The following is a 22315-nucleotide window of genomic DNA, read 5'->3' on the forward strand; positions in this document are numbered from 1 at the left end:
GAAAAACAGTCAGCTGCACCGGGAGACATAAGGACCACCCTCTTATGCAAACATGAACTAGATCCCTGCCCCTTTGACCCATTACAAACTACACTAGATGGTTGGAGGCGAGTTATAACCAAATTAAAGATCACAAATATATAGCAAGCACATCCCGCTATGGCGCAACCCTGACCTCCATCCCACCATGGACGTAGATGTTCAAAACGCCTGGGATCCTGATTGGGAAATGAAACTGGGCGACCTCTTTCCCGATGGTAGGTTTGTCACGTTAAATGCATTTAAGAGTAAACTAGGGAATAACCCAGTGAAAACATTACAATATTTTCGTATGATGGCAGCAGTTAGACGGAAATGGCCATCGTACCCTGCCGAACCTGAACCCAACAAATACATGGAAATGGTAATACAACCCGACAGCAAAAGGAAGCTGCTAGCAAAACTATATTCCCTGTTCCAACATGGCACACCAACTCCTAGTACCCTGAGGGTAAAATGGGAGAGGGACACAGGGACAACGATAGATGAACACAGCTGGGGGAAATGTGCAGCCTGACCAGGGAAGTGTCACTTAACGCTCGACTGCGGTTGATACAATATAAAGTACTGAATCACCTTCATTACACCCCCATGCACATCACCAGGTTCAACCCGAGCAACAACAACTATGTCCAAAATGCAACTCGGACAACGCCGACATCATACACATGTTTTGGAGCTGCCCCAAAATAACAACATACTGGTACCACATTGCATTAGCAATACACAGGATGATGGACATACCCCTGACACTTCTTCCATTGAAATATCTTTTGGGATACATAGGCATGGCCAACATCAAAACCCGCAGGCTCTTCAACCTTAGTTGCAAAATAGCAAAGTAAAGTATATTAAAAAAATTGGAAGGCAAAAGAAGCACCAACGTTGAAACAATGGTATGTTAAGATGGCGCATGTGAATGATGAGGAATGTTACATACAAACAGTAACGGCCGCATCGCAGCCTAAAGACATATGGGCCCCATATCGATCCCACATTGAGAAACTATGTGGAACTACTGACCAAAGTGTGTATGGAATGACAATAGTAGGTTAAGACTACACGATCATTGCGCCTGAATGAAATATCTGTACCTTAATACAACTGTATGAAAACATTCAAAGCATGCAGCATAAATTGTATGGACCACTGTATGTAACTGCCATATGTTGAATAAAGTTTTTTTTTTAACAATATTTTTATCGGCATTTATAATATAGGTACAAACTTCATGCAGTTAAATGTGGTCGAGATTAGGCATAAGTCCTGATATTCAATTTGTGTTGTCTTACTAGTGTTTCGGTAGAGGCAGAGGGGACACGGGGGGGAGGGGGTTTGGGTGCTGGAGTCTGCGCCTTGATTTAGCAGCCCCCCCATCTTCCCCCCCCCCGCCGTTCCGCTTTGGCCCGAATATCAAACAACTGAAACATACCCTGTAACATTGCCCGCCCCCCTACCCCCCCCTTAAACTATGGTCTACTCCCGGCACTCCTGTAATTGTGCAGTATGTTGGTTACCGAGGCCTTTCCGCCCCGTGCCAAGTTCAAGGTCGATAGTTTAAATCCATGGAGTTTCATATCTCTGTTCAGCTGGGCCTATGACCTGCTCCCCTATGCATATTTGTCTATCAGCTTGTTGAATATTCGTGCTCGTGATGCTCTTAAGGGGTTCTGGGGCTGTGAGCGCGCGAGAGCCGCACATTCCAACTTGCATGTTTTCGATAGGAGTGAGTTTCGTTCTGCAGCCGAAGGCGGATCCTTGGCCTTCCAATGCATAATGAGGAGTTTTCTAGCCGTAAAGAGTAGAATGTTTATCAGTTTGCGTGTGAGCCCCTCCTCGTGCCAAGAATCATTGTCTCCCCCAGAAGCATTACCTCGGGTGAGAATGCGACGTTCGCCCCTTCCATACCCCTTATCTGTTTGTACACCTCTCACCAGTACTGGGAGATCTTTGGACAATGCCAGAGAATGTGATGTTGAATAAAGTTTTTAAAAAAAATAATGGTATCCAGGAAAAAAGATAGCCCTTTCCCCTGCACATCTCGGAAATTGGTGAAAACCAGTCAACAACAAATAAGTAAAGTAGCTACTATATAGTGTCAATCAGAGTCGCTTTTAGAATAATACACTTAGAAAATGTGAGAGCTTCAATTTTGTGATTCAGTCTACTTATTTATTGTGTCAATAATACAAATAATCACTTGTGTGTATCAAATATCATTTTCAAGGATAATTCATAAGCACATACAAGTCATCTGAATCCAATACACAAATCCTCCACAGTTAATTTAAAACTAAATGGTTCATGAAATGTTAGAAGGTGTACCCACATGAAAATCAGACGTTAATCTCATGATGTTCATACATTGGAGAAGGGACAAAATCAGAAAGTGTAACTTGAGGCTAAATTGAACTCATTCGGCTCAAAAATCCCATCTACAAGTAGAAAAGAAATAAATCCATGGTAACAAATATAATACATATTCAAAATATTAAGGGTGACAGATTAAAAGTAAAAAGAGAGAAGTTCAAATTACCTTTTTAGGCATAAAGGTGTAAGCTGATCAAAAAACGGTCAGATAATCAATTCAGAAAAAATTGAATACAAGAGTACAAATACTCATGCATTAAAAAAGATAAAATGTGCAGTAAAAAATTGTGTACAATAACCGTATCTCCATTGTCCACCATTCCAGGACAGGTCGAGAAAGAAACTTCTGTGTTTCGTTATATATTCATGTAAAAACATGGCATGAAAAATGTTTAAAAAACGTGATGCGGTCATATTCATTCACCTATGCACTGGAACTTACTCCCTCTTACAATCCGCGCTAATACGACCTTCGCCTCATTTCGCACTTCCCTTAAATCCCTCCTCCTCCATTCTCCGCCTTGAAAACTTCCCCTATCACCTGGTTCCTCTCTCCCCTTTCCTACTCCTCTCTCTTCCTCTTCCACTTTCTCTCGCCCTGTCCAACTCCCTCTCCTCCCCCACCTCTTCCCTCTCCCCTTTCTACCCCCCCTCAGTTAATTGCTCTTTGCACTGTTTTGTTGGATGATTCAAGATGTAAATTTTGCTCCCATTTTTAAGTGTTGTTGGTTTTTTGTAATCTGTTGTTCCATTGTAGAGCTCCTTTGGTGTAAAGCGCTCTATAAATAAATCAATCAATCAATATTGTAACCTATGCAATGACGTCATCATGTCGCCCCGCAGTCTGGGCAAAAAGAATGACATGAACAGTAATGAGTAATGGAATGTAAAAAATACCATAACAAAATGTGTCTGATTAGATATTTAAAAAAATAATGCATAGATATAAGTCTTTCTACTTGGTTAGCTTAAAGTCAGTGATCTTAATGCACTTCAAGTTCGAAATGGATATAACAAAAAAAGTTGGAACTAAAAGAAAGTTAAGAAACGGAAAAGATGCATGATAAATTTGCGTCAGTTAACATCAGTAGATATTTACAATCATCTATATACAGAATATCCAATTCAACTGTAACTTAATTAATATATAGTGTGAGGAAACTGAGTGCATCCTCCTATCTACTCCCCTTGGATCTTCCTCTCAGGTGGCTAGGGAAAGTCTATCGCTTTTGGATCCCAACCCTGGGGGTGGATATGCGAGGGAGGATCACCTGGGTGGTGGGACCTTGGGGAGTGGGTAGAGGATGTCTTTAGGTGAGGCATGGCTTCCCCCTTTCCCTCGTCAGAATGCACCCTACCCTCTGCCTGCCTTTGTAGGGTATTATCAGTCGCCCCCTCTTTCACACCCCCACCCCCACTGTCCCACATTAATATTCCTTTAAGACTGGGACGAGGAAGAGGCAACTGTGAGTAATGCACACTTTCATTTGTGCACATCACTTTGGTAATGAGACGAGGAAGAGGACTGTGAAGCACCACTATAATGGTCAGGCATGTCCCAGTAAAATCCTTAACTATGGTCAGGCAAAGGAGTTGCACCAGCAGCCACTTGAGTGGCTACAGGTGCATAAAAGGCAAGACAGGTTATAGAAGAGGAGAGGCCCGCCTGGAAAGAAGACACAGCAACCCAACGCTGAGGAGGTTGGAGAGGTGCTGGTGAAAAGGACACTGAGCGCTGCAGAGGAGCAAAAAAGACACTGAGACCAGAACGGGGCGTGAAAGGGTAGAAAGCCCTGCAGATCCATGTGCCGTGTGTCTACAGCCGGGGCTGTGGGACACAGAAGACGCCAGCAAGCAGAAATAAGCAGGATAGTTTTATGTGCAAAAAGGAAGGAGCCCCAGTAACTTCTCTCTGCTACAAAGCAAATCTGCAGGAAGGCCATCCATAGTCTATTTGAGCCCAGTGCACTCAACAGCCAACAGTTGATTGGAAGCACTAGAAAAGTGGAACATCCACACCTGATTGGGGATAGAAGGCGTACCCGGCAGCGTGTGCTGGTGCCTCTAAGGGAAGGGCCCCCACTGTCCTGGACTACAAAACTGAGAAATGGGTTTGTGACCCCTCACAATCGTACCAGGTACTTAGGTCTGCACAAGAGTATAGTCTTTTTCCCCGCATGGAATGCGATTATCCCTTGCGGTCATTTGCTTCGTTCTGACTTATTCCAGTTTGTCATAATTGTAGAACTTAATCATCTTCCTGTTACACTAAGCTGTTTATACGCCTGTTAATAAATCCCAGTTGAACACCTTAGTTTTCTATACAAGAAACAGTTCAAAGTGATAGTCACTTGTAGGCATTCGTAACACACATTTGTGGTTTGGTGTAACCTGTTTATTTGTGGTCTGAATATTAACGGTTTATTTGTGGTCTGGTTGTTAATGGTTTGTTTTTCCAATAGGATTTCCTTCATTTAACTATGACAATGTTTTAAATGGCGAGCAAGACTTAGACGAGAGCGTGATGGATCCACCTTTTGCAGAAGAAGGCAGCAGCTATGCCCATGCAGGTACGATGAGCATGCCTGTGAGCTGCATGAACCTTTTGTTCTTGTTTGTTCTTCTGGAAAATTAACAGATAATATTGGGGGTGATGATGCAAGGAGTATGTCTGTGAAGGCTAGGAGGAAGGCTGCTGAGCTGGAACTCTCTGCAAAGTAACATTTAGGGTGGTGGGTAAAGCAGGTAGGATGAATGTTTATCCCTTAATGGAACTCCCTTCAGGATTGGGCACGTATAGGGTTACCTGGGAGCAAGGTTTTTTCGTCTCTTACTCTGTTCCATCTTTAACTCAATGCTTTTGCCCCGGTGCATGTGCAACCTTTTTGCCAGTGGCTTCTGATTCCTTCCTTACCCTGATGCCATCACCCTTCTGTGTTGCCTTTGTCACCCTGAGTGGGATGGTATGTCCAGATTTGGGCCCAGGCTTGCCATGCCCAGTGACCCAAGCTACACCTCACTGTTGAGGTCCAATGTGACCGAAACATGTCTGGGGCTGCTTGAGATCCTGTGCAAAAGGGATGTGACCTAACAGATCGGGCTGGACTGCCCCTTTTGGGGTGTGACCAACCCTGATGTGCGTATGGCCTTTCTTCTTCTGTAATGGCTTAGCAGGCTTAAAAAATTGAGGGTTGCCCAGAGCTTTACAAGTGCTTTTTGATTTATTCAGAACCCTCCAGCCATCACACCTCCATGTAATCTTTTTTTCTCTTTCAGTTTATTTTGTTTTTAAAAAACTGGGAAAGACACTCAGTGGGACTCATCACGGGTTTGGTGGTAGTTTGGGTGTATTTCCGCTGACTTTCCACCAAAATCGATTGCCATCAGCGCCACTTGGTCCTGTGGGCTCACCACGGGATTACAAGTGGCGGCATGGCAGTGTAAATCCCCATCTTCTCCATTGCTTGCATATCTACATTCATGACTGTTGTTGGGTCGTGGGTTTATTTTCATTACATATGGCTTTCCTTTTTTTCCAATTGCTTGAATATGTATTCACTTTAGATCTCGTCCTGATGAAAGACCAGTCGGTCCGAAATGCATAGGCCTTCCCGGCATCTGCTGTTTATCATTCTTTGATTAAACAGATCACGTAGCATTTTTAAAGAACTGTGAACATTCGCATGACTTTGATAAAAACTTGGGATAAAGTTATTGTATTAGTTTACCCGACTCACTGCAGGCTCTTCAGCCTAGGTCCCACCTTTCATTCTCATTCCTGTGTCTTGTGTGGAGGCACAACCAGAGGGTTTGCACCCCGCTCACATCACTATTTGTTGTTTAAAATGTTGACACAAATTTGCACAATTGAAAGGCTGTGCCCACTCACCTCAATCCCAATTTGCAGTTGTGAGATCCCCAGTCTCTGACCCCCCACCTCCCTATTTGTGCCATATTGGATGTACCAGATACCAATGTCTGTCACGCAATGCCAGGAAAACAAAAGATACAAATGAATAGGTCCAAAGATGCTAGGCTCAGAACAACACCTCCACATGTATTATCAAACTCTGCATTGCTAAGGAAGGAATCACTCTTCAATAGTATGTTGTAGAGATAAAACTCATTTTTTATATTAAAGTTGTGTGCAAAAAGACATAAATCCAACGTTTAGAGAAATTAAGACATCAAAATGGTTTGCTAAAACAGAACAATCAGATAAAAAAATATATTTACAACACACAGTGCCAAAAAAACTTTTTTTGGGACAATCTCCAAATTGTGTGTGTGTAACAAACCCGACTCCTATTAGGATTTGCCAAGAAATTCACATATTGCAGTGTACATATTCAAGTCAACATTTGTGGAAAACACATAGAACAATGGTAGGTACACAAAATTATTTTTTGTGCGTAAACAGCATTAATGTGCTGTAGTTTTGGGGGGAGTAGTGCGTCTACACCAGGTGTTTCAGCCGTTTCTAGGTGGGCTAGGTGTGCCTCATCTTTAACACGGCCTTCATCAGGACGGAGTTCTGTGTAGATTGACGTCTGTGCTATGGGTTAATAGATTTCACAGGCGCTAAATTTGAGATCTGCTAGCCGCATGGGCTGGTCTCTGTATCGTCCTCTCGCTGGTGGTCGAAAAATGCTGATCCAGGGTGGTATCAGTGGGAAACAGACACGGCTTGCACAGCTGTGAGGGTTGCAGCATGGGCAGCCTGTCTGCCAAAAAAGTACGAGCTGGAGCTCCTCAGGCTGCTGTGTCACAGTTGAGACTGCAGGGGTCTGACTGCAAAGCGTTGGTAACCCATGTCACGCAATGCCTACTGCCCCCCTTGCTGGCCAGAATTCTGTTTCTCATCCTGTAGGCCTATCTGTCCCAGAAGGCCGTGCACAGAAGGGAATTGCCATGCCCTCTAGAAGAAAACCACCAGCTGCACTGAAATGGGTAATGCATCTACACCGGTCCGGCAACGCCACAGAGGTGTAGGGGAGGTGGAGGCGAGCAAGCAGGTAAGTAAGGGAGGGCGGGTGGGTAGTGGTGGTGTAGGGGATGTTTGGGTTTCTTTATTGTTTTACTTTGTACGATCAAAATGTTAGAGCAATTACATTGCAGTCAGTTTACCACAAACAAATCGAGTACGAACAATCAACCCAAATCCTACTGCAGTACATGGTGGAGTATGGTCGCGTGCAGATGAAAGCACATTTTCGAAAGTGTCTGAATGCTGGGGCCTTTAAAGGCAAACTTCAAAGTCTTATTCCAGTTAAACCAATTGTAAATAACAACAGAATCATTTACTGAGAAACTTTAAACTCTTGTTTTCTGTTTGGCATTCAGTAATAGTTAAAACAACATATTTATATGATTTTGAATGTCGCATAAAAGGAAATCATCACTTATGAAGATTCTAAAAGAAACAAAGCTTTCCCAAACATTTGAATACAAGTCAAGTCAAACAACTTTATTCCGCCGAAAAAGGCCATCAAAGTACAACCTACAAATACAGTTATAACACTAAAAATAGACACTAATACATAATAACAAAAACACAGCAAAGAGGGGACAACTGAGCATTGCAAAAGACTGCCCCCCTAATGATGGCCCCCAAATGGATTAATAAACCAGTGGTCAGGTCCGCTCACCCCTAACCCCTGGTAGTTCCTAGACCGCCTCAGACCCAAGGTGGTCAGGTTTGCCCCTGAGAGGGGCTTGTTGCCAGGGGTGTCCACGGTGTGCCAAACGTGGGCGTGAATGGGAGATGAACCGGCTGTGATACCACTTTTCCATGACTGCCAGCGGCCATTACACTTTTCCAAGACGGCCCTTGCCATTTGGCTGTCCCCAAAGACTAATTTAACAGTATCCAACTTTCCTGAGGAGTTGGGCAGTCTGAAACACTCCAACAAAGAGCCCCCGGACACAAACCCACATTCCCCCACTGTCCGCAGCCAATGAAGACATTTGTTCCGAAGGGCATCCCTTGGTTCTCTTGAATCGATGGATAGTTTTGGGACACCATGGAGGAACGCCCTATAGCTACTGAAACCTTTACATAAATGGTGCCCAGACGGAGGCTTAAACAGGCCAGGGATTGGGGCACCGGCCTCCCTCCCCAGTGGGCGTGAAGGGCCCTGGGCTCTCCTAACGGGTTTCCGCAATGGTGAGGGCTCGGTCCCCAAGTCTGTACATCCGGTGCACTCGCTGGTCTCCCTTCGTTCGGGGGATGCTGGTGGGAGGGCCGCCTCTGGTCGGCTCCTCAAAGAAGGGGGAGGCCTAGCCACATAGGCATGGGGCATTCCAGGGTACGAGGAGTGTGTTCCTTTTACAAAGCCAAGAGTAGGTCGCCCTGGGCTGACCCCTGAAGAACCCATTCTTTCCCTTCCCACACCTCCTTCCCCTTTGTTCCCTAACAATCCCTTAATCAGGACAAGAAGAAGGTTTTTGACCTCAGCCAGCTCAGGGAGCAGGAGGTGACAGGGACAGCTTAGCGGCTTGGTGGAGTCGATGGAAGGTGGAACTGAAGAGGAGTGTTCTCCTTTATTGGGGGGTTTGGGAGACCGAAGAGGGCTAAGACAAAACAAAGAGCTAGCCCAGAGCATATGCTGGCTCCCAAGGCTGGATGGAAAGCTGGACTTCACCTCCACGCCCGGCCCCAAACCATCAACACTCACACCTCTGACATCCAGAGTCATGGGCACGGGAGGCGGACATGAGTATACTTAGGGTAGAACCGGTGTCGGGTGCAGAACCTGGGTATCAGGACCTGGGCCAGAAGTTGGATGAAGGGGGGCCAGTTCCAGAAAGGGGGTGCTGCATGGGGCCAAGGGTGGGACCAGCAGGTTCAGCGGCACAGGGGCAGGACCACCAGCAGGACTACTGGTCAGCTTCAATATGCCCATTGAGATTCTCTCACAGCCATTAGCCAGGTTATTCAGAAGATCAGCAGAGGCCACACAGGAAATGGAGAAAGAACTACGAGATCTATAAAATCAGTACGAGACAACACACAATAAAACACTGCTGGGTCTAATCAAAGGACAATTCTGCGACCTGGCAGACCGGGTTCATAACCAGGACTATGCAGGCCAAACGATATGGGGGAGGGCGGACCTGGTTGGCTACTGGTAGGCGTTGTGAGAGGGGAACGGGAAACACAACATATCTGCGCGATCACCAAGCCCGATGGCTCTACCGCTGTCGACCCCAATGAAATCAACGTAATGTTTAGGGAATCCTACCAAACACTTTACACCAACACCGACAAAGTGTCAGAGGAGGCAGTGCTGTCAGACCTGGCAGACACCAATCTGCCTACGCTGGACAGGGAAGCTGGCGAGAAACTTAGCAGTCCCTTAAATGAGAAGGAAATCGCAGAAGCTGTAACCTCCATAGTATCCAGTAAAGCACCATGGCCCCATGGCATTGGCATTGAACTGTACAAAGTGTACAAGGATATTCTTGTTGCTAAACTACTAAGGTAGTGGGAGGAAGCTATCGCTACAGGCACACTGCCACCTTCCCTCAACGAGGCTATCATAACCGTGCTGCCTAAACCGGGAAGGCCTCCTAATGAAATATCCTCATACCGCCCACTTCCCTTAATAAACACAGACGTAAAAATCTTTGCCAAAACGCTAGCAAATATACTACTCCCCCACATGCCCACACTGGTACAACCCGACCAGTCTGGGTTCATCCCAGGCAGATCCACTGTGCTAAATCTGAGAAGATTGTTCGGCGCAATGGCACAAATAAACCCAGACGTCCCAGCGATAGCAATGGTACTAGACGCTGAAAAAGGGTTTGACTCTGTGTCTTGGTACTTCCTATTTGGAGTCCTAAAGCACATGGGGCCGGGGGAGGGTTTCAATAAATGTGTCAAATTATTGTATAGTAACCCCAAAGCCAGAATTCGGAGCAATGGAAATTACTCTGCGGAAATAAAGCTAGCAAGAGGCAACCGTCGGGGGTGCCCATTCTCGCCCCTGCTCTTTGCGCTGACGATAGAACCCTTCGCCTGCAGAATTTGAGACTCCCATGGACACAGGGGAATAAGAATACTGGCCGCTCCAGATTATCTCGCTATATGCGGATGACACCTTAATATATTTTAAAAACCCTGACATAAACATAGAAACTATACTCACAGAAGTTAGCAAGTTCACCATGCATTCAGGATATAAAGTTAACACGTCGAAATCGGAACTATTCCTGCTAACTGAGAGAACTGCCAAGCCTAAACAACTGCACGGGAGGAGATGGGCTGAGGAATCAGTGAAGTACCTGGGAGTCATAATAGCACAATCAATGAAACTTCTATATGACAAAAATCACTCCGATCATCTCAGTATACTCGAGAACAAACTCAACCTATGGGGCAAGTTCCCAATATCATTGATAGGACGAATCTCCACCCTGAAAATGATTATTGTCTCTAAACTCCTTTAGTACTTCACTACCATACAGATATGGCCGGGTAGACAGTTTTTCAAGACACTCCGGAAGCTGTCTGTTGGATTTGTCTAGGGAGGTAGAAATGCCTGAATAAATTGGGAGGCTATCACAGCGCCGTATGATAGGGGGGGACTAGCAGCCCCGGATTTCGAAATGTACTACCTGGCAGCCCAAGCACAATAAACACGGACACAAATACTCACATGTAGACCTAGAAAAACAGTCAGCTGCACCGGGAGACATAAGGACCACCCTCTTATGCAAACATGAACTAGATCCCTGCCCCTTTGACCCATTACAAACTACACTAGATGCTTGGAGGCGAGTTATAACCAAATTAAAGATCACAAATATATAGCAAGCACATCCCGCTATGGCGCAACCCTGACCTCCATCCCACCATGGACGTAGATGTTCAAAACGCCTGGGATCCTGATTGGGAAATGAAACTGGGCGACCTCTTTCCCGATGGTAGGTTTGTCACGTTAAATGCATTTAAGAGTAAACTAGGGAATAACCCAGTGAAAACATTACAATATTTTCGTATGATGGCAGCAGTTAGACGGAAATGGCCATCGTACCCTGCCAAACCTGAACCCAACAAATACATGGAAATGGTAATACAACCCGACAGCAAAAGGAAGCTGCTAGCAAAACTATATTCCCTGTTCCAACATGGCACACCAACTCCTAGTACCCTGAGGGTAAAATGGGAGAGGGACACAGGGACAACGATAGATGAACACAGCTGGGGGAAATGTGCAGCCTGACCAGGGAAGTGTCACTTAACGCTCGACTGCGGTTGATACAATATAAAGTACTGAATCACCTTCATTACACCCCCATGCACATCACCAGGTTCAACCCGAGCAACAACAACTATGTCCAAAATGCAACTCGGACAACGCCGACATCATACACATGTTTTGGAGCTGCCCCAAAATAACAACATACTGGTACCACATTGCATTAGCAATACACAGGATGATGGACATACCCCTGACACTTCTTCCATTGAAATATCTTTTGGGATACATAGGCATGGCCAACATCAAAACCCGCAGGCTCTTCAACCTTAGTTGCATAATAGCAAAGTAAAGTATATTAAAAAAATTGGAAGGCAAAAGAAGCACCAACGTTGAAACAATGGTATGTTAAGATGGCGCATGTGAATGATGAGGAATGTTACATACAAACAGTAACGGCCGCATCGCAGCCTAAAGACATATGGGCCCCATATCGATCCCACATGGAGAAACTATGTGGAACTACTGACCAAAGTGTGTATGGAATGACAATAGTAGGTTAAGACTACACGATCATTGCGCTTGAATGAAATATCTGTACCTTAATACAACTGTATGAAAACATTCAAAGCATGCAGCATAAATTGTATGGACCACTGTATGTAACTGCCATATGTTGAATAAAGTTTTTTTTTTAACAATATTTTTATCGGCATTTATAATATAGGTACAAACTTCATGCAGTTAAATGTGGTCGAGATTAGGCATAAGTCCTGATATTCAATTTGTGTTGTCTTACTAGTGTTTCGGTAGAGGCCAAGGGGACACGGGGGGGGGGGTTTGGGTGCTGGTGTCTGCGCCTTGATTTAGCAGCCCCCCCATCTTCCTCCCCCCCGCCGTTCCGCTTTGGCCCGAATATCAAACAACTGAAACATACCCTGTAACATTGCCCGCCCCCCCACCCACCCCTTAAACTATGGTCTGCTCCCGGCACTCCTGTAATTGTGCAGTATGTTGGTTACCGAGGCCTTTCCGCCCCGTGCCAAGTTCAAGGTCGATAGTTTAAATCCATGGAGTTTCATATCTCTGTTCAGCTGGGCCTATGACCTGCTCCCCTATGCATATTTGTCTATCAGCTTGTTGAATATTCGTGCTCGTGATGCTCTTAAGGGGTTCTGGGGCTGTGAGCGCGCGAGAGCCGCACATTCCAACTTGCATGTTTTCGATAGGAGTGAGTTTCGTTCTGCAGCCGAAGGCGGATCCTTGGCCTTCCAATGCATAATGAGGAGTTTTCTAGCCGTAAAGAGTAGAATGTTTATCAGTTTGCGTGTGAGCCCCTCCTCGTGCCAAGAATCATTGTCTCCCCCAGAAGCATTACCTCGGGTGAGAATGCGACGTTCGCCCCTTCCATACCCCTTATCTGTTTGTACACCTCTCACCAGTACTGGGAGATCTTTGGACAATGCCAGAGAATGTGATGTTGAATAAAGTTTTTAAAAAAAATAATGGTATCCAGGAAAAAAGATAGCCCTTTCCCCTGCACATCTCTAAATTGGTGAAAACCAGTCAACAACAAATAAGTAAAGTAGCTACTATATAGTGTCAATCAGAGTCGCTTTTAGAATAATACACTTAGAAAATGTGAGAGCTTCAATTTCGTGATTCAGTCTACTTATTTATTGTGTCAATAATACAAATAATCACTTGTGTGTATCAAATATCATTTTCAAGGATAATTCATAAGCACATACAAGTCATCTGAATCCAATACACAAATCCTCCATAGTTAATTTAAAACTAAATGGTTCATGAAATGTTAGAAGGTGAACCCACATGAAAATCAAACGTTAATCTCATGATGTTCATACATTGGAGAAGGGACAAAATCAGAAAGTGTAACTTGAGGCTAAATTGAACTCATTCGGCTCAAAAATCCCATCTACAAGTAGAAAAGAAATAAATCCATGGTAACAAATATAATACATATTCAAAATATTAAGGGTGACAGCTTAAAAGTAAAAAGAGAGAAGTTCAAATTACCTTTTTAGGCATAAAGGTGTAAGCTGATCAAAAAAAGGTCAGATAATCAATTCAGAAAAAATTGAATACAAGAGTACAAATACTCATGCCTTAAAAAAGATAAAATGTGCAGTAAAAAATTGTGTACAATAACCGTATCTCCATTGTCCACCATTCCAGGACAGGTCGAGAAAGAAACTTCTGTGTTTCGTTATATATTCATGTAAAAACATGGCATGAAAAATGTTTAAAAAACGTGATGCGGTCATATTCATTCACCTATGCACTGGAACTTACTCCCTCTTACAATCCGCGCTAATACGACCTTCGCCTCATTTCACACTTCCCTTAAATCCCTCCTCCTCCATTCTCCGCCTTGAAAACTTCCCCTATCACCTGGTTCCTCTCTCCCCTTTCCTACTCCTCTCTCTTCCTCTTCCACTTTCTCTCGCCCTGTCCAACTCCCTCTCCTCCCCCACCTCTTCCCTCTCCCCTTTCTACCCCCCCCTAAGTTAATTACTCTTTGCACTGTTTTGTTGGATGATTCAAGATGTAAATTTTGCTCCCATTGTTAAGTGTTGTTGGTTTTTTGTAATCTGTTGTTCCATTGTACAGCGCCTTGGTGTAAAGCGCTCTATAAATAAATCAATCAATCAATATTGTAACCTATGCAATGACGTCATCATGTCGCCCCGCAGTCTGGGCAAAAAGAATGACGTGAACAGTAATGAGTAATGGAATGTAAAAAATACCATAACAAAATGTGTCTGATTAGATATTTAAAAAAATAATGCATAGATATAAGTCTTTCTACTTGGTTAGCTTCAAGTCACTGATCTTAATGCACTTCAAGTTCGAAATGGATATAACAAAAAAAGTTGGAACTAAAAGAAAGTTAAGAAACGGAAAAGATGCATGATAAATTTGCGTCAGTTAACAGTTTAACAGTAGATATTTACAATCATCTATATACAGAATATCCAATTCAACTGTAACTTAATTAATATATAGTGTGAGGAAACTGAGTGCATCCTCCTATCTACTCCCCTTGGATCTTCCTCTCAGGTGGCTAGGGAAAGTCTATCGCTTTTGGATCCCAACCCTGGGGGTGGATATGCGAGGGAGGATCACCTGGGTGGTGGGACCTTGGGGAGTGGGTAGAGGATGTCTTTAGGTGAGGCATGGCTTCCCCCTTTCCCTCGTCAGAATGCACCCTACCCTCTGCCTGCCTTTGTAGGGTATTATCAGTCGCCCCCTCTTTCACACCCCCACCCCCACTGTCCCACATTAATATTCCTTTAAGACTGGGACGAGGAAGAGGCAACTGTGAGTAATGCACACTTTTATTTGTGCACATCACTTTGGTAATGAGACGAGGAAGAGGACTGTGAAGCACCACTATAATGGTCAGGCATGTCCCAGTAAAATCCTTAACTATGGTCAGGCAAAGGAGTTGCACCAGCAGCCAATTGAGTGGCTACAGGTGCATAAAAGGCAAGACAGGTTATAGAAGAGGAGAAGCCCGCCTGGAGAGAAGACACAGCAACCCAACGCTGAGGAGGTTGGAGAGGTGCTGGTGAAAAGGACACTGAGCGCTGCAGAGGAGCAAAAAAGACACTGAGACCAGAACGGGGCGTGAAAGGGTAGAAAGCCCTGCAGATCCATGTGCCGTGTGTCTACAGCCGGGGCTGTGGGACACAGAAGACGCCAGCAAGCAGAAATAAGCAGGATAGTTTTATGTGCAAAAAGGAAGGAGCCCCAGTAACTTCTCTCTGCTACAAAGCAAATCTGCAGGAAGGCCATCCATAGTCTATTTGAGCCCAGTGCACTCAACAGCCAACAGTTGATTGGAAGCACTAGAAAAGTGGAACATCCACACCTGATTGGGGATAGAAGGCGTACCCGGCAGCGTGTGCTGGTGCCTCTAAGGGAAGGGCCCACACTGTCCTGGACTACAAAACTGAGAAATGGGTTTGTGACCCCTCACAATCGTACCAGGTACTTAGGTCTGCACAAGAGTATAGTCTTTTTCCCCGCATGGAATGCGATTATCCCTTGCGGTCATTTGCTTCGTTCTGACTTATTCCAGTTTGTCATAATTGTAGCACTTAATCATCTTCCTGTTACATTAAGCTATTTATACGCCTGTTAATACATCCCTGTTGAACACCTGAGTTTTCTATACAAGAAACAGTTCAAAGTGATAGTCACTTGTAGGCATTCGTAACACACATTTGTGGTTTGGTGTAACCTGTTTATTTGTGGTCTGAATATTAACGGTTTATTTGTGGTCTGGTTGTTAATGGTTTGTTTTTCCAATAGGATTTCCTTCATTTAACTATGACAATGTTTTAAATGGCGAGCAAGACTTAGACGAGAGCGTGATGGATCCACCTTTTGCAGAAGAAGGCAGCAGCTATGCCCATGCAGGTACGATGAGCATGCCTGTGAGCTGCATGAACCTTTTGTTCTTGTTTGTTCTTCTGGAAAATTAACAGATAATATTGGGGGTGATGGTGCAAGGAGTATGTCTGTGAAGGCTAGGAGGAAGGCTGCTGAGCTGGAACTCTCTGCAAAGTAACATTTAGGGTGGTGGGTAAAGCAGGTAGGATGAATGTTTATCCCTTAATGGAACTCCCTTCAGGATTGGGCACATATAGGGTTACCTGGGAGCAAGGTTTTTTCGTCTCTTACTCTGTTCCATCTTTAGCTCAATGCTTTTGCCCCGGTGCATGTGCAAACTTTTTGCCAGTGGCTTCTGATTCCTTCCTTACCCTGATGCCATCACCCTTCTGTGTTGCCTTTGTCACCCTGAGTGGGATGGTATGTTCAGATTTGGGCCCAGGCTTGCCATGCCCAGTGACCCAAGCTACACCTCACTGATGAGGTCCAATGTGACCGAAACATGTCTGGGGCTGCTTGAGATCCTGTGCAAAAGGGATGTGACCTAACAGATCGGGCTGGACTGCCCCTTTTGGGTTGTGACCAACCCTGATGTGCGTATGGCCTTTCTTCTTGGCTTAGCAGGCTTAAAAAATTGAGGGTTGCCCAGAGCTTTGCCAGTGCTTTTTGATTTATTCAGAACCCTCCAGCCATCACACCTCCATGTAATCTTTTTTTCTCTTTCAGTTTATTTTGTTTTTAAAAAACTGGGAAAGACACTCAGTGGGACTCATCACGGGTTTGGTGGTAGTTTGGGTGTATTTCCGCTGACTTTCCACCAAAATCGATTGCCATCAGCGCCACTTGGTCCTGTGGGTTCACCACAGGATTACAAGTGGCGGCATGGCAGTGTAAATCCCCATCTTCTCCATTGCTTGCATATCTACATTCATGACTGTTGTTGGGTCGTGGGTTTATTTTCATTACTTATGGCTTTCCTTTTTTTCCAATTGCTTGAATATGTATTCACTTTAGATCTCGTCCTGATGAAAGACCAGTCGGTCCGAAATGCATAGGCCTTCCCGGCATCTGCTGTTTATCATTCTTTGATTAAACAGATCACGTAGCATTTTTAAAGAACTGTGAACATTCGCATGACTTTGATAAAAACTTGGGATAAAGTTATTGTATTAGTTTACCCGACTCACTGCAGGCTCTTCAGCCTAGGTCCCACCTTTCATTCTCATTCCTGTGTCTTGTGTGGAGGCACAACCAGAGGGTTTGCACCCCGCTCACATCACTATTTGTTGTTTAAAATGTTGACACCAATTTGCACAATTGAAAGGCTGTGCCCACTCACCTCAATCCCAATTTGCAGTTGTGAGATCCCCAGTCTCTGACCCCCCACCTCCCTATTTGTGCCATATTGGATGTACCAGATACCAATGTCTGTCACGCAATGCCAGGAAAACAAAAGATACAAATGAATAGGTCCAAAGATGCTAGGCTCAGAACAACACCTCCACATGTATTATCAAACTCTGCATTGCTAAGGAAGGAATCACTCTTCAATAGTATGTTGTAGAGATAAATCTCATTTTTTTATATTAAAGTTGTGTGCTAAAAGACATAAATCCAACGTTTAGAGAAATTAAGACATCAAAATGGTTTGCTAAAACAGAACAATCAGACAAAAAAATATATTTACAACACACAGTGCCAAAAAAACATTTTTTGGGACAATCTCCAAATTGTGTGTGTGTAACAAACCCAACTCCTATTAGGATTTGCCAAGAAATTCACATATTGCAGTGTACATATTCAAGTCAACATTTGTGGAAAACACATAGAACAATGGTAGGTACACAAAATTATTTTTCTTGCGTAAACAGCATTAAGGTGCTGTAGTTTTGGGGGGAGTAGTCCGTCTACACCAGGTGTTTCAGCCGTTTCTAGGTGGGCTAGGTGTGCCTCATCTTTAACACGGCCTTCATCAGGACTGAGTTCTGTGTAGATTGACGTCTGTGCTATGGGTTAATAGATTTCACAGGCGCTAAATTTGAGATCTGCTAGCCGCATGGGCTGGTCTCTGTATGGTCCTCTCGCTGGAGGTCGAAAAATGCTGATCCAGGGTGGTATCAGTGGGAAACAGACACGGCTTGCACAGCTGTGAGGGTTGCAGCATGGGCAGCCTGTCTGCCAAAAAAGTACGAGCTGGAGCTCCTCAGGCTGCTGTGTCACAGTTGAGACTGCAGGGGTCTGACTGCAAAGCGTTGGTAACCCATGTCACGCAATGCCTACTGCCCCCCTTGCTGGCCAGAATTCTGTTTCTCATCCTGTAGGCCTATCTGTCCCAGAAGGCCGTGCACAGAAGGGAATTGCCATGCCCTCTAGAAGGAAACCACCAGCTGCACTGAATTGGGTAATGCATCTACACCGGTCCGGCAACGCCGCAGAGGTGTAGGGGAGGTGGAGGCGAGCAAGCAGGTAAGTAAGGGAGGGCGGGTGGGTAGTGGTGGTGTAAGGGATGTTTGGGTTTCTTTATTGTTTTACTTTGTACGATCAAAATGTTAGAGCAATTACATTGCAGTCAGTTTACTGCAAACAAATCGAGTACGAACAATCAACCCAAATCGTACTGCAGTACATGGTGGAGTATGGTCGCGTGCAGATGAAAGCACATTTTCGAAAGTGTCTGAATGCTGGGGCCTTTAAAGGCAAACTTCAAAGTCTTATTCCAGTTAAACCAATTGTAAATAACAACAGAATCATTTACTGAGAAACTTTAAACTCTTGTTTTCTGTTTGGCCTTCAGTAATAGTTAAAACAACATATTTATATGATTTTGAATGTCGCATAAAAGGAAATCATCACTTATGAAGATTCTAAAAGAAACAAAGCTTTCCCAAACATTTGAATACAAGTCAAGTCAAACAACTTTATTCCGCCGAAAAAGGCCATCAAAGTACAACCTACAAATACAGTTATAAAACTAAAAATAGACACTAATACATAATAACAAAAACACAGCAAAGAGGGGACAACTGAGCATTGCAAAAGACTGCCCCCCTAATGATGGCCCCCAAATGGATTAATAAACCAGTGGTCAGGTCCGCCCACCCGTAACCCCTGGTAGTTCCTAGACCGCCTCAGACCCAAGGTGGTCAGGTTTGCCCCTGAGAGGGGCTTGTTGCCAGGGGTGTCCACGGTGTGCCAAACGTGGGCGTGAATGGGAGATGAACCGGCTGTGATACCACTTTTCCATGACTGCCAGCGGCCATTACACTTTTCCAAGACGGCCCTTGCCATTTGGCTGTCCCCAAAGACTAATTTAACAGTATCCAACTTTCCTGAGGAGTTGGGCAGTCTGATACACTCCAACAAAGAGCCCCCGGACACAAACCCACATTCCCCCACTGTCCGCAGCCAATGAAGACATTTGTTCCGAAGGGCATCCCTTGGTTCTCTTGAATCGATGGATAGTTTTGGGACACCATGGAGGAACACCCTATAGCTACTGAAACCTTTACGTAAATGGTGCCCAGACAGAGGCTTTAACAGGCCCGGGATTGGGGCACCGGCCTCCCTCCCCAGTGGGCGTGAAGGGCCCTGGGCTCTCCTAACCGGTTTCCGCAATGGTGAGGGCTCGGTCCCCAAGTCTGTACATCCGGTGCACTCGCTGGTCTCCCTTCGTTCGGGGGATGCTGGTGGGAGGGCCGCCTCTGGTCGGCTCCTCAAAGAAGGGGGAGGCCTAGCCACATAGGCATGGGGCATTCCAGGGTACGAGGAGTGTGTTCCTTTTACAAAGCCAAGAGTAGGTCGCCCCGGGCTGACCCCTGAAGAACCCATTCTTTCCCTTCCCACACCTCCTTCCCCTTTGTTCCCTAACAATCCCTTAATCAGGACAAGAAGAAGGTTTTTGACCTCAGCCAGCTCAGGGAGCAGGAGGTGACAGGGACAGCTTAGCGGCTTGGTGGAGTCGATGGAAGGTGGAACTGAAGAGGAGTGTTCTCCTTTATTGGGGGGTTTGGGAGACCGAAGAGGGCTAAGACAAAACAAAGAGCTAGCCCAGAGCATATGCTGGCTCCCAAGGCTGGATGGAAAGCTGGACTTCACCTCCACGCCCGGCCCCAAACCATCAACACCCACACCTCTGACATCCAGAGTCATGGGCACGGGAGGCGGACATGAGTATACTTAGGGTAGAACCGGTGTCGGGTGCAGAACTTGGGTATCAGGACCTGGGCCAGAAGTTGGATGAAGGGGGGCCAGTTCCAGAAAGGGGGTGCTGCATGGGGCCAAGGGTGGGACCAGCAGATTCAGCGGCACGGGGGCAGAACCACCAGCAGGACTACTGGTCAGCTTCAATATACCCATTGAGATTCTCTCACAGCCATTAGCCAGGTTATTCAGAAGATCAGCAGAGGCCACACAGTCAAAGCCCCCACCGGGAGTAAGCAGGTTTATGGGCAAAGCAGATCCCTCCCAGGCGGGACATGCCGAGCTGATGGTTGAGGGAGGGGACAGCATGGTGCCGCAAGACCCAGGGGGCCGAGATAAAGGGCCTGCCAACAGGCTGTAGATAGGGGCATGTAAAGGTATAGGCTCGCCAGAGGCTCCTTCTAAGACGTTCTTTATCCCACAGGCAGTGGCCAAAGGTGCTCCACTCCCCCAGAGGCTCCTGTTACACATTCCGTTTCCCTGCACAGCCCCCGGAGCCGTGCACAGGAAGTCCCTTTTCATTCTTCTTCCCACAATAGGTTTGCGATCTGCCTGAGGGTCCAGGGTTCCTTGAAGTTTCGAAAGAAGGGTGGATTGCAGCAGATGGTGGGGGGAGAAAGGGGAAGAGATTTCTCCTTCGTCCGAGGCTCCTAGGGTGGGATCCCTAGGGGGGCCAACCATCATGTGAATTGGATAGTGGAAAGCCCTGTGCGACCACTCCGAGAAGAACAGAAAGATTCCAAGAGTTCCGGGGCACTCAAAGATTGTTTCGTTGTTGTGCAACTCCCCCAACACTGAGGCTCACCCCAACAGCAGACTCACCACAAAATCAAGTCCAATCCAATCCAGGCCAGACCAGTGTGTCAGGTCCCCCGCGGAGCCGCTAACACCCCCAGCGTGCCGCCAACACCCCTTGCCCTTTTACCCGCGGGCTTCACCTGTTCGGGCTGGGGTCCATGGCGGATATGGGTAAGGGGGGCGTGGCCAGGAATACGGTGTCCCTCCAGGGACAGTGGATGCAGCAGCGGGCCGCCAACACCCCGCGTCCTTTCCCCGCGGGCTTCACCCGTTCGGGCTGGGGTCCGCGGCGAATATGGGTAAGGGGGCATGGCCAGGAATACGGTGTCCCTCCAGGGACAGTGGATGCAGCAGCGGGCCGCCAAAACCCCGCGCCCTTTCCCCGCGGGCTTCACCCGTTCGGGCTGGGGTCCACAGCGGATATGGGTATGGGGGGGCGTGGCAAGGAATACGGTGTCCCTCCAGGGACAGTGGATGCAGCAGCGGGCCGCCAACACCCACGCGCCCATTCCCCGCGGGCTTCACAGTGCATATCAAGCTCAAATATATTATTGGTGCTGACCAATCAAATGTGTAATGAACTCTCAGATGAATCGAACTTAACCAAAGCCAGCAAATCCAGCCTGCAACTTAAAAGTGAACTTAAAGAAACCAATGTTTATGAACTTTAAGGTGAATCTAATTGAACTGCTATTTTCAATTAGCACGTTTTGTGGCCCAAAGACCAGCTATTTACAGAGGGGGCAAGAGGGGGCAAGTGTGGCACAACACTTTAAGAGTGGAAAGCACCAACATATAACCACCATATCAACGTGGCACAGGAATTCTATCTTGGGTAAGGAATCCCTGGGTATCACACGAAAGTACTGTATAGAAAAAACAGAATGATTGAAATGATCGGATTTCGGCTATACGTAAATTAAGTACGGCCGAAAATGCCAAACATTTTAACCATTCGGTTTTCATTATAGCGAACAAGGGAAGCAGGGTGTCCCCCGCACCATTGTTAGCTAGAATGGAATCGGGGTGGCGGGGGGGGTTCCTCACATCCAAAATAAAAAAATAATTTTTTTTTAAAAAAGGCCCCTGCAGCGCTGGTTCCCATCCACGGAAGTGAAGGTAACTGGATCTTAAGGGACTCAGCGGCACACAGAGAAGTGTGCTGCCAAACGGTAAGTAGAGGGGTGGGGGGAGTGGAATCTACAATGGGGATTCAGCTGGGGGGGTGCTTATTTTGAATAAAAACATTTAGAATACAACCTTTTCGTCTTCAAAATGTT

At 45.9% G+C, this 22315-nt stretch overlaps 1 protein-coding gene across 1 annotated transcript in view; it reads left to right on the plus strand.

Annotated features, from left to right (window-relative positions):
- LOC138449245 (zinc finger protein ZFP2-like) overlaps positions 1-22315 on the plus strand; it is a 381275-nt gene that overhangs the window by 159522 nt on the left and 199438 nt on the right. The window contains exons 4-5 of the mRNA XM_069604754.1: positions 4872-4979; positions 15957-16064. Coding sequence (XP_069460855.1) covers positions 4872-4979; positions 15957-16064 — 216 coding nt within the window. The remainder of the gene's footprint in view (positions 1-4871; positions 4980-15956; positions 16065-22315) is intronic.

This window comes from Ambystoma mexicanum, chromosome 1p, assembly GCF_040938575.1.
Source record: "Ambystoma mexicanum isolate Mex_15411 chromosome 1p, UKY_AmexF1_1, whole genome shotgun sequence".
NCBI classification, from domain to species: Eukaryota; Metazoa; Chordata; class Amphibia; order Caudata; family Ambystomatidae; genus Ambystoma; species Ambystoma mexicanum.